Genomic DNA, 14168 nt, shown 5'->3' with positions numbered 1-14168 from the left:
TTATTTCGGTTACACAAGTCATAGGCGGTCTCTAGCAAGACACTATGACTACCTATCTCGAATAGAGTTTGTTCGTGATCTTTACGAACGCCAGAGATGATTCCGGTTGATGATCCTTTTGTATCACGATATCATATGTCGAACATAAGGCATGGACAAGCCACCTTATCTGATTCGACTGCTTTCTCGTTCACTGAGTTCGACTGTCTGAAATAGACGACGTTCGTCTATAGTGCGGCCACACATTTCTACAGTCTCGCTCACACGAGGGGCCCAGCGATATCTCTCTCTTTTACGAGAGGTACAAATCCCGTTTTGACTATCTACAATCCAGTACATGATTCATTTCGTGCCTGATACACGCCTTTATAGTCCTCCTGTTACGCAGGACGTTAGACGTATTCAAAGCACGCAACTCCTCATGTTGGATTCCGTAGATATCTCAGGTCTTAGGATCCAATCATGGAACCGTCATATGAGATTCTAGTCATGACGCTAGTCCATGTGACAATCTCATGCGGGTCAATCCAGTATTCCGTTCTCCAACGAATACCTATGATCGTGATCGTATCCAATACCTATGATCATCTATGTGATCATCAATCACACATCATACTAGTCTTATTATGTCGTTATTCCCATAACGACATAAGACTAGGGAGTTTAGTATCATTCATAATGATACATGGATTTCATAACATATCTAGCATGCAAGAACATGTAATGAATAAAATACTCTCATAAAAACACATAGAAAGTATCTATACATCGAATGTAACTGAACAAAGCTCATAATCAGTACATCATAGAGCACTAAACCAACAACGCATGTATATACTTTTTTACCAATTCATATTATATCGTTTACGAATATATAATTCCTCCACCATATCCATAATACATTTAAATATGAATCACATGAGAGATTTATTAAATCCTTCAATTTACTCTAAAATAAACAACAATCCTCCGCCATTTTAGAGTAAATTATCCATGGAAACCGAGCGACAATCCGTCATCCCCACAACTTTGTGCATATATGAAAGTATCTTTCGATTGAACTTCCACTTGGTGTAGCGTACAACAATAAACTCGAATTACATAGGTGTCGAAACGATTGAACCTAGTAATCTTAATTGAGCTACCGAGTACAAGACATACACAAAGTCGATACAAGTTTTTCTGCAATCCTTGACACTATAACAACCATGTGTCCATATCCATTGACAAGCACACGAATGTTGAGCCACCAACATCTTGAAGCGGCTTCACCTCATGCTTGTATAGGTGAATCCTTTCTGATATCGTACCCTACAACTAAACACTTTGTCAAATGACTCATTAAGTAAAACATCCTCCTTACATTGCATAACCTAGATGCTTACCTTGGGATGTGTAATTGTGAAGCATCTACAATCACATAGTAAAAGATTTAACTCATTGAACTCAAGATCTAGCGTTGTACTAGACGTTGAGTTGAGATTCCTTTACTTGCAATTCATAAAACCGGCTCAAGTTCCATCCCTTGCGACATTTTGTGATGAGGTCATCGACTTGGACGACAAGGACACAAATGATCAAACGCTTGAAAGGCAAGGAGAGTTGGTTGCGGATGAAGGAGGAGATGCCTACAACGATGAAGGAGCAGAACCTAATCTCACTATGTCAACCATGCCCGAACCACCACTCACAAGACAAAGAGCCCGAAGCCTATGGACAAAGATCAATATTTTTGTGGAGGCATGGCTGCATAAAGTGATCGAGGATAACTCAATGGAAGCAACATCGAAAGCAAACACCAAAAGGGGAAACATTTTGGAGTTTTAGTTGGACAACACTTGAAGATTGTATTAAACACCTGAGCCACCGAAAGCTACTTGACAATACGTGAAGTACCACTGGAAAATCCGAGAATCATCTTGTCTTTGGCGGAAAGTTAAGGAAGGAGACCAAAATCGAATCACATTAAGGACTTTCCTTAAGTGATTATCCGCTAATTACCTTCCCTAATCATCCACATAGCCGTTCCTTAACTATCTCTGTTATATTATTTTTTTTTCCTTCTTTTAATTAGCCGTTATATGCTATATTTCCTTTCTTCACTACAAAAAAAAACCCATGAATTCCAACCGGCAAATCCATTGGAAAATGCCGAAAATCCGTTGGAAATGTCGATTTCCAACGGATTTCCAACGGATTTTTTCGTTGAAAAAACATCGTTGGAAATTCGATTCCGTTGGAAATCTGTGGCAATTTCCAACGGAATTACAACATGTGTATCCGTTGAAATATTTCAACGGATGTCCAACGGCTGTGTCCGTCGCATAATTCCAACGGTTTTCAATGAAATTTCTGTGGAATTATTCCAACATTTTAGCAACGGTTTCCCGTTACAAAATTGCCACGGATATCCGTTGGAATATGCGTTAGAAAAATGCCACGGGTTTTCCAACGACATTAGCCATGAAAATCCATTGGAAATTTCGTTGGAATAGTCATTGGAATTTTACAACGGTATTTACAACGGATATTCGTTGGCAATGTGTAATGGATATCCGTTGGAATATGCGTTGAAAATTTGCAACGTTATTTGTGACGGATATCTGTTGGAATTAGTATGTGGTTCCAACGGAAATCCGTTTGAATACCCGTTGGAATCGGAAAAAACATTAATAAAAATAAAATAAATATTTAAAAATAAAATAAATATTATATTTATTTTCTTTTTAAATATTTTATTTTATTTTGTATTAATTATATATATTTATATATAAAAATATTTACTATATATATTAATTAATAAAATAATATATTTAAATATATATATATATATATATATATAAATATAATAGAAAATAAACAAAATTAAAATTAAAATATTAAAATAAAAGAAATATGGTTCAAATATTACAAAATAAAACTAAAATTAAAATTAATTGGCACTACGAGTTTCTTTGTCCTCACTGGTCCCGAGATTATGTGTCGTAATCATCCAACCCTACATTTTGTAATATTTATATTTAGACCCTTGTACTTTCTGTATTATAAAAACAGATCCCAACATAAGTAATTAATAAAAGTCATACTCCTTATTTAATTGACTGCCACTTGGTTCCTCAGCTGTTACTCCCTCCATTCCTTGTTTCCTTTCCTCTCTTGCCTCTGACATAGACTTGCTTAAACGAGATTACACCATTACCCCCCTCCCACACTTTCACCTTGTCATCAAGGTGAAAATCAGGAAATTGCTTGTCGATGGTCTCATATGCCTCCCAACTTGCGTCACTAGGGGGAAGATTCTCCCATTGGATGAGTACCTCGACAATCCCGCTGGGTTCATTGCGGTGAGCTCCCCGTAAGTTTTCTGGATGAACCCGCCACTCCAAATCAACCATAAATCCTGTCGGTAATGGCTGTGTTTCCACATTAACATCGACCCCGACGGCTGGCCGAAGTTGGGACACATGAAAAACCGGGTGTATGGTGGTTGTTGCAGGAAGTTCCAGCTTATAGCCGACCTTTTCGATTCGGCTCATCACTCGGTAAGGACCAAAGTAGCGCAGTCCCAATTTCTCGAACCTTTTTCGTGCTAATGATTTCATTCGATAAAGTCGGAGTTTCAAAAAGACCAAGTCTCCAACCTGAAATTTGATTACGCACCTCTTCCAATCAGCAGCCGAGCGCATGAGAGCCTGTGCGCGACTTAAATTAGCTTGCAATTCGGCTATGATGTCATCACGTTCTTCTATCAACTGGTCCAGACTATCGATGGGCTGCCCAGAATGTTGTCCACGACGTAGATGAGGCGGATCTCTGCCATAAAGAGCTCGGAACGGCGTCGTTCTGATCAGTGTGGAATGACGTGTTATACCAATATTCGGCCCAACAAATCCAACGAGTCCAGGACTGTGGCTTTTCACCCGCAAAACACCGCAAGTACGCCTCGAGACAGCGGTTGACGACCTCCGTCTCGCCGTCCATTTGAGGATGATAGGCGGTACTCATGAACAGCTTGGTGCCGTAGAGGTTGAATAGCGCTCGCCAAAACTGATTTTGAAAAACCTTGTCCCGATCTGATATAAAATCTTAGGCAGTCCGTGAAGGCGAATTACCTCGCGGAAAAACACTTCAGCCACATCCATAGCCAAAAAAGGGTGCTTCAAGGTGAGAAAGTGGGCATACTTCGTAAGGCGGTCGATCACTACGAAGATGGTATCCCTTTGCTCCGAGATCGATAGTCCCTCTATAAAATCCATCGAAACTGAAGTCCACACTGTCGAAAGAATGCAAATCCCATTCTAGGAGAACGGTGACCCAACGATTGGTTTGAGGAATCGCTAACCTCCTACTCAGAATTTCACACTCCAAAACATGTCTTTCTCATTTCATAGATATTTCCTTATATAAGATAGGCTGTTGATCGGAAAATCATCCAACCCTACATTTTGTAATATTTATATTTAGACCCTTGTACTTTCTGTATTATAAAAACAGATCCCAACATAAGTAATTAATAAAAGTCATACTCCTTATTTACCTGACTGCCACTTGGTTCCTTAGCTGATACTCCCTCCATTCCTTGTTTCCTTTCCTTTCTTGCCTCTGACATAGACTTGCTTAAACGGGATTACTAGGGGTGTCAATAACGCCTGAAGTCCAAAACCCGGCCCGAACCCCCCGAAAATAATAAGGACATAGGCCTAAAATATATAGACCCATTAAACCTCGGGATTTCGGGCCTCGGGCTAAATGGGTCTCGGACCTATTGGGCCGAGTCAGTCGGGCTTCGGGCTGGGCTTGAGGCCCGTAACTTTTTCTTTGTTTTTTTCAAACCATTTTTTTCTACCCAAAGCTTTACCTAATTTTTTTAACCCTAAATTTCTTTTACCCTAATTCCTAACCTTTCTCTCCATTTGTTCTTCTTCTTCCGTTAACACTTCTCATCCTCAGGAATAAAAAAGATTTTTTTGTTTGGTGGTGTTTAGTTTCATCGTCGTCATCACCACCGTGTTATTGCACTTTCAATCAGGTACTGTTTATGTTAAAATTAAAAGATTTGTATTAGGGATCTTTTTAGGATTGTTTGTTTATGCGAGTGAATTAGGGCTAGATCTTGAGTTTTTCCGTGATGGGTATTTGATGAATAGCTTACTTGGTTCGATCTTGGCTTTGATTAATTATGCTTTAAACATCATCAAATAGAGAGCGAAAGACAGGAGAGAGACTTAGCTTCTAGTTCTGCTACTTGAGTATGGTGAAGTAATATTCCAAAAAAGGCTAAGATCCTTCAACGGATCTGGAGAGAGAGAAAGAGAGAGAGAGAGATAGAGAGAGAGAGAGAGATAGATGAGCAAAAATGGGAACTAAGGGTTACGCAGTGTATAATAGGATGAATTCACAACTGGGGAGAGAGAGAGAGGGAGGGAGAGAGAGAGAGAGAGGCCATTGGGTCAAGGTGGGAGGAGATTGAAATGAAGTGAAACTTTGACATGACACGAGGGAGCAACAGAAAGAGACAGTGTCCTTTCCTGAACGTAGTAGCTCCATGTTCATAATTTTGATTTTTCCTCCACAAGAAAAAATAAAAACCTAGGTGGTATTTTTAAGAGCTTTTACTTTTGGATTATTCAGTTTCTCTTGGATTTTCTAAAATTAATAACATCATAGAATATCTTTTTATATTATGTTTGTTATTTGTTTTTGTAAATTTATGTATCTTGTTCGTTGAAATATATGTTGATGGAAGCTTTAAATTCGAATCTAAATTCTCTCGCCAGACTGTGTAATCACACAAAATTTATATTATTTTTAAAATTTTTGTAATTGAATTTTTATGACATACTACTGTAAGCAAATGGTTGTCAAGGTGGACATGAAAAGACTTGAAAATTACGGATGAACAATACAATAACTATTTGATGTAGCAAATTAGTCAGATTTGTGTTAATTGATTTTTTGTTTCCTATTTATTGAATTTACATTAATTAATTCACTGCTATAATTCTACCGCCATATATAAATCGTTTTGCTTAGAGATAGCGTAATAAAAATAAATAGACAAAAAAACTGCGGTTTTTCTATGGGGTTTTTTAAACTGCATAGATTATAAAATGTAAAGAATTTATGTATCATCATTCATTGATAACGCTATTATATTTTTAATTATTATAAATTTATATTTTATAAATACTTTCATTTGATTACCTTTAATAAAATATAACAACCAGATCCAATAATATTTTTTTTTAGCTATCATCATTCATTGATAACGCTCGTCACCAATTAGAAAATTTAATATTTAATTTTATTGGTATTTTAAAATAATTATAATTCAAATAAAAAATATTTATGCACTTAAATTATTTAATAATTAACAAACTAAAATCAATCCCGATTATATATTTTTTTTCAAAATATATATTTTCAAGAGAGTTATATTTATGACAAAATCTCCTGTCATCAATCGGCGTTACCCTAACTGATACTACTGCTTACCTGCTATAAAATATTGTTTTTCGATAAATAATCATTTTATATTTATTCCAAATCCTATAAAATCATTTTTATAATCTATTACGAAAGATTTTCTGTCGACTCGTCGTGGTTTTTATCAACTGCGGTTAATAAAAGGATATAATAATTTTGAAACAAATGTATTTTTTGTAAATAGAACAAATGTATTTTAACTAAATTTTTATTTGTTAATTTTCGAGCATGAATATGAACGGTGGGATTAAGTAATCATTAATTTATCACATATATTACAAATTTACACCACAAACAAATGTAACATCAGCCCGATGTGATCTCTTCTGACCGTTGATTGAGAGAGAGAGAGAGAGTTGCTTTTTCATGTTTCTCCTACTACTTCGAGTCTTCGACATCCATCTTATCACATCTACGTAGTACGTACGTGTGTGTATATGTATATATAAAGTTATACACAAATATTGAATATATACATGTATGTATAGAAAGTTAAAGGGACATGTTTTTCACTTTATAAACAAATTTGATATTTATTTATTCTCTAAAATATTAATATGCTAACATCATGGGTAATTCCCTTCGCCTTCGCCGCTGCCACCGAAAATGACCATTTTGTCCTCCCCCACCACCGTGGCCGTGTGGCTTTCCCTCGGCGAAGGAGGGGTACCGAGGTAATTTGGCGTCGACCACTCTCTTGAGACCAAATCAAGAACGTGAAGGTCGTTCACTTTGTGCGAACCGTTCGTGCCTCCGAAGACGATCATTTTGTTTCTCACAAGAACCGCGGTATGGCTGTCGCGCGGTCCCGGACGGCGTCCTGTGGTCGCAAACGCGGTCCACGTCATTGTACGGAGGTTCAGCGTTATGACCTCGCTAAAATGTAAACCGCCGCAACATCCCTGGATCACAATTTACCAAAAAAAAAATTACCCAAAAGAGTGAAAACAAATTTTAATTAGATCTTTTAGTGAAAATTTTATTTAGGTTTAATTTGCAACTTAGTTTTCTTAAAAAAATAAAGGATATAGACTATGGGCATACGTTAATATCTTTAGACACCCAAACACATACACAACACATACAGAAATACAAATTTACAGTGTGTTTTTTTTTTATAATACGGAAGTGTTGAATCTGTATATAAATGCTCTTCGACATGAAACTATATAATATATGACGGAGGATGAAAAAAGGACCAAAATTTCACATATTAAATTACTTGAAATGATATAAATGGCAAGTCGTAAAGATCGAAGCTAGAAAGTCCTCTCTTCACTTCTCCAAAAATAACAACACCAATGATTGATTCGTAACCAAAAAAGAATTAAAAAATAAATATAAGAAACTATATAACATGCGTAACGAAAGATCAATACATCATTCAAAACAGAAAAATTAGGAACATACCCCGAAGATGTAAAGCAGGCCGTTAGAATAGCAAGCAGAATGACCCCATCTCTCTCGAGGGTTATGCCCTAAAACTTTAGGGTATACCCACGTCGCCTTCTTCTTCGTCGTCGTTTCATCTCCAAAAGAACCCATCAAATTTAATAATTGTTTTTATTCGAAATCTCTCTTCAAAATTTATATGAAAATAACCCTAGTTTGGTGTTCTTCTGTCTTTCTATGAGATGTGTCTGAATACGTTGCACAACACAAAGGAGTATTCTGCGTCAGAGAGAGAGAGGGGAGAGAGAGAGAGAGAGAGAGAGAAGGTGAAGATGGAAGCTTTAAATTCGAATCTAAATTCTCTCGCCAGACTGTGTAATCACACAAAATTTATATTATTTTTAAAATTTTTGTAATTGAATTTTTATGACATACTACTGTAAGCAAATGGTTGTCAAGGTGGACATGAAAAGACTTGAAAATTACGGATGAACAATACAATAACTATTTGATGTAGCAAATTAGTCAGATTTGTGTTAATTGATTTTTTGTTTCCTATTTATTGAATTTACATTAATTAATTCACTGCTATAATTCTACCGCCATATATAAATCGTTTTGCTTAGAGATAGCGTAATAAAAATAAATAGACAAAAAAACTGCGGTTTTTCTATGGGGTTTTTTAAACTGCATAGATTATAAAATGTAAAGAATTTATGTATCATCATTCATTGATAACGCTATTATATTTTTAATTATTATAAATTTATATTTTATAAATACTTTCATTTGATTACCTTTAATAAAATATAACAACCAGATCCAATAATATTTTTTTTTAGCTATCATCATTCATTGATAACGCTCGTCACCAATTAGAAAATTTAATATTTAATTTTATTGGTATTTTAAAATAATTATAATTCAAATAAAAAATATTTATGCACTTAAATTATTTAATAATTAACAAACTAAAATCAATCCCGATTATATATTTTTTTTCAAAATATATATTTTCAAGAGAGTTATATTTATGACAAAATCTCCTGTCATCAATCGGCGTTACCCTAACTGATACTACTGCTTACCTGCTATAAAATATTGTTTTTCGATAAATAATCATTTTATATTTATTCCAAATCCTATAAAATCATTTTTATAATCTATTACGAAAGATTTTCTGTCGACTCGTCGTGGTTTTTATCAACTGCGGTTAATAAAAGGATATAATAATTTTGAAACAAATGTATTTTTTGTAAATAGAACAAATGTATTTTAACTAAATTTTTATTTGTTAATTTTCGAGCATGAATATGAACGGTGGGATTAAGTAATCATTAATTTATCACATATATTACAAATTTACACCACAAACAAATGTAACATCAGCCCGATGTGATCTCTTCTGACCGTTGATTGAGAGAGAGAGAGAGAGTTGCTTTTTCATGTTTCTCCTACTACTTCGAGTCTTCGACATCCATCTTATCACATCTACGTAGTACGTACGTGTGTGTATATGTATATATAAAGTTATACACAAATATTGAATATATACATGTATGTATAGAAAGTTAAAGGGACATGTTTTTCACTTTATAAACAAATTTGATATTTATTTATTCTCTAAAATATTAATATGCTAACATCATGGAATCTAATTTTATATCATTTACGATTTTTTTCATCTTTAATCCCTGATTGTTGCCATTTCCTCAACCTAGGTAATTTCATGTGTAAATAAAGTTTGGTTGATTAAATTAATATGAATTACAAAAGAAGTTTACAGGCAATCACAGTCAATGAATGTTTGTTTAATCTTATCCAAACTAATAACGATGTGTTTTAAAGATATACTATAACGCCATACAAACGTTACAACATTGAAATTAGTTTATGTTCAATGGTTTGTATTTACTCGCACATTTTTTTTTTAAATAATTATCAGAAAGCCATCCAATTTGAATCTGCCAATGAAATCATTGAAAGCCAAGTCAAATCCAATTGACACATGATCTCAATTTATAAATCTAAATTACATATAAAATAACTAGACGGATCATGCTAAATATACTTTTTTTTTTGTAAATGAAACAAATGTGTTTTAACTAATACGGCGGTTCATATAATGCAAAACACTAAAAAAGATGCAAATTCCATTTAAAAATAATGATACAAAAATTGAAGGGATAAGGGAAAGAAGGGGAAACACAACTCCCAAAGTGCATCGAGAAGATACAAATTCTTGATCTTTGCATTCATCACTAACCTTGAAACTTGTTGTATCCAAAACTATCACTTTGAGTGGTCATTATATAAAAAAAATATTTTTACTTTACTTTAATTTTTCAACACATGCCTTTTCATCTGTGATAGATACAACATGATCATTTGATTTTATTATTATAATATTAAATTTATAGTATTTACATTAATTTATAACTTTTATTCCTTAATTATATATCTTACTAATCATTTAATTAAAATATGTTAGAAATAAAAATAATAAAATAAATATATTTTTGATAATGCTCTCTTGACAATTTTAATCATAAATCATCATCCACTCGGGAGCTTCCAAGAACCCAAGAAAAAAATATGCCACCCACCAACCTCCTAAAAATTATCAATAATTTTTTAAATTTAGAATGATTGGATAAGGGGCTTCTTTTTCGTTGTAAAAAGATTTTTTAATTTATGTGATTTGCGGTCATGCAAAAATTGTGGTTGTATTTTAAACCTAAATTCCAAATAAATATAAATTTGTTTAAACCTTATCAATAAATATATGAATTTGTAACTCATAAAAATACATGAATTTACAATTTGATGTATTGTTTTATAGATTAAAAAAATTATGTTTTTATTGATAAGATTTAAACAAATTCATGTATTTATTTGGATTTTTTCCTAAATTCAATTGACAAAAAGAAAAAAGTGGAACTGAAGTACCAAATTTGTTGAGCTAAATCCAAAAAATGAGCATAGGTCGTTTTCCATTTTTTTTATTTGATCGAATTTAATTTAAATTTCGTCTGCGATTTTTTAAATAGAAGTAGGAACGTTTGAACTAAGGCGAAATCACGACTATGAAATAACATATATAAATTTGGAAATGCTTTAGTATTATAACTTACAAATAAATATTTATTAACAAAATAGAATAGAAATGTAAATTTTATTAAAAATTTGAATTATTGATTTTGAAATTTTATATGAGCTAAAATTAAAATATAATAAATTTTATTAAAAATTTGAATTATTGATTTTGAAATTTTATATGAGCTAAAATTTTCAATTAATGCATTTGAATTTGATATACTGTAATCTATACAATTAGTATGTACTGAAATTTTATCAAAGTTTTAGAGAATTTCATCAAAATTATGTAATTCTTCCGCACACATCATTTTCACGTATTTGATTGGATTTCATAAAATCTAACAATAAAATTTCCAATTCATGCTTAATTCAGGACGTTTTTAGCAAAAACAATTAACGGAATTAGAACTCACTCTATTCGTTTGTTCCAAAGAAATTGTACGTAATAAAATAATAAAATCAGTAAATAATTTATCGAACTAAATTTATATAAATATTTTTTTGAAAGTCATCATTTCAAGATGTCATTTGTTTTAACCGTATGTCGAATGTATCCTGCTGTTTGAAATTTTTTGTTAATCACAATATCAATAATGTAATGTATTATACCAAAACAAAAATATTATTTTAATGTTGCAAAAATTATATACATAAATTAATATTGAGTTTTAGTAATTATTGATATATACGAGTATGAGTATGTGTAATATGCAAGCAGCTATGGTAAAGATTGGAATCCATGATGTCCGTAGCTTTCACTTCCATCAATCCCTAAATCAATTATAAAGAAGTAAAAGTTCAGAAAAACCATGTGGAGGGAGCTGACTCCCCCTCTCTTTGTACAGTTTTTGCAGTATTTTCCAGGAACTCATAAAAAATATAAAATAATATATATATATATATATATATATATATATTAAAGCCCTGAATGCCCACGCCATCTCCATCATTTTCATGGAGACAGGTTTCGAGAAAAAGCCACAAGAAAACAAATTTCCAAACGTTTGGTCGTCTGCCCTTGCACTGCCCTTAATCATGTGAAATTTATAAGTGAAATTTTTAAAACTAGATAACAAATTAGTTTATGACCAATGCATTTTTTATGTCTATTATTCAATAAATGTTATAAATGTCTCTTTTTTTTTTCTACAGAACTCAAAGTAGATATATATATATATATATATATATATATAAATATATACTATATATATTAATTAATAAAATAATATATTTAAATATATATATATATATATATATATAAATATAATAGAAAATAAACAAAATTAAAATTAAAATATTAAAATAAAAGAAATATGGTTCAAATATTACAAAATAAAACTAAAATTAAAATTAATTGGCACTACGGGTTTCTTTGTCCTCACTGGTCCCGAGATTATGTGTCGTAGTTTCAGCTCCCAAATTGACGACGTGTTGTGAAGTGGGCGATCACCTCGCATAAACTCAACAATTTGTTCGAGGTTTACTCACTTGTTGCCTCGTCGGCGCAAGTTGTTGTTCGAGTGTCTCGATCCGCCGTTGTTGTTGAAGATCACTCTGCATGTCGGAAGAAATGGCAGTACCGAAATCATCAAACAAATCCCTCTGCAATCCACCGAATCTATAGATGCGGCCCTTATTTGGAGAGGCCGACTGAAAAATGTATAAAATATTTTAAATAAATTTAAAATACTAAAATTTAATATTTATAAAAAAAATTATTAAAATTTTACCTCCACATAGTTGATCACACGGGTTTTCCATTGGTTTTTCTAACGTCACATACTTCGATTTTTCTCATATCTTAGGCATAATAGGACGTTAGACGATCATGGGTAGGATTCTTTCCTCCATTTTCCTTGCAGGATGATCGAACGAGGACATTTACGCACGAGGCACGGAAAAGGAGCGGAATCGAGAAGTCCCGGAGGACTCAGAGAAAACGAGCGGGCCGCCTGTTTTCACAGACGGTCGCTCGTTGTGATAGGCGAGCAAGTGGGCGGTCGTTCGCAGAATCAGACGGTCGCTCTGCGCGATTACAGAGAAAACGAGCGGCCCGCTCGTTACACCAGGCGGTCGCCTCGAGTCGCAAAGGAGAATGAGCGGTTGCTGGTGAATATGAGCGGTCGCTCCCCTGAAGAAAACGAGCGACACTGAAGAAGAAATGGGCGACCCTGAACAAAAAGTGGGCGACCGTCCGATATCAAATCCGGCCCAAAAAGAAAAAGCCCGATTTTTGAGGAAAAACCTAGTTTTGGCACTTACACAAAAGGGGGATCTGGAGGAGAAAGAAGGGAGGCTGCACACTTTAGAAGAGAATCACTTTGGAGAGGAGTTTTGGGAGAGATTTGGAGATCAAGAGAGCATTTTGGAGGAGAAGACACCATTGAAGACCATTTTGAGCATTTCTTCTCCTTTTCTATGTTTCTCTACTTTGCTTTCTGTTTTGAACCTCTAGTTATGGAGTAGTGACTTTGTTGTGGGTGAGGGATCCCCACTTTTGTATGGACACCTATGCTTATCTATGATGCTTTTGAGTTTTCTTCCATTGGTTTGATGTTTTGTGCTTAATGCTATTGATTTGGATGAAACCCTAATCGATATGACCATAGAACACATTGATCATAGGGATATGAGAATGATGTTGGGAACCAAATGTCAAATGAGTGAGTTATTCACATTGGGAGATGGCTTAGCTTGCTTAGGGTTCATGATGGGATACATTAATGCATCTAGAGATCATTTGGATCATTGGGAGATGGGTGAATCGATTCTCTAGGTAGTGAGTTTAAGCTCGGGAGAGACAAACTCTAGAAAAAGTGCTTGAAACCCCCAATTGGAAGACAAACCCTAAGATATTGTAGCATCTCTAACCGTCTATGCGATTCATGAGGGATCCCGAACCTAAAACGCCTCAAAACATCGTTTTACAAACCGTTAATTTTACTTGCTTTCTTGTATTCAGACACTTACTACAAACCACATTTTTATTCGACCACCTAATCTAGCTTAGAGATAGACTAATACATCCTAGTCCTCGTGTTCGACCCCGGTACTACAACTACCGTATACTTGCGGATAGTGGTACGAATCGGGTATTAAATATAAGACTCGGTGCGTTTGGCGCCGTTGCCGTGGACTAGACGTTTTCGTGTTAGTCTAGATTTTTGCTAGATCACCATTGCTTGGATTCT

The 14168-nt window shown here is 33.9% G+C and overlaps 1 protein-coding gene across 1 annotated transcript; it reads right to left on the bottom strand.

Annotated features, from left to right (window-relative positions):
• Window positions 1-7052: 7052 nt before the first annotated feature.
• Window positions 7053-8224, bottom strand: LOC104824492 (rab9 effector protein with kelch motifs-like). Its single transcript, XM_010556601.1, has 2 exons — window positions 7897-8224; window positions 7053-7388 (listed from the first exon to the last, which is right to left on the bottom strand). Exons 1-2 carry the CDS (start codon window positions 8029-8031, stop codon window positions 7053-7055), a joined length of 471 nt encoding a protein of 156 aa, XP_010554903.1. The 5' UTR covers window positions 8032-8224.
• Between the last annotated feature and the right edge of the window lie 5944 nt (window positions 8225-14168).

This window comes from Tarenaya hassleriana, unplaced genomic scaffold (assembly GCF_000463585.1).
Source record: "Tarenaya hassleriana unplaced genomic scaffold, ASM46358v1 Cleome4, whole genome shotgun sequence".
Classification (NCBI taxonomy): domain Eukaryota; kingdom Viridiplantae; phylum Streptophyta; class Magnoliopsida; order Brassicales; family Cleomaceae; genus Tarenaya; species Tarenaya hassleriana.
Note: the sequence above shows the minus strand (reverse complement) of the source record. Positions and strands in the feature narration are given on the sequence as shown.

Coding starts and splice junctions, on each gene's coding strand:
- LOC104824492 (XM_010556601.1), bottom strand. CDS start 8,031: ATGGGTTCTTTTGGAGATGAAACGACGACGAAGAAGAAGGCGACGTGG. Junction 7,389..7,896: donor GCCTGCTTTACATCTTCGGG/GTATGTTCCTAA, acceptor ATTGTGATCCAG/GGATGTTGCGGCGGTTTACA.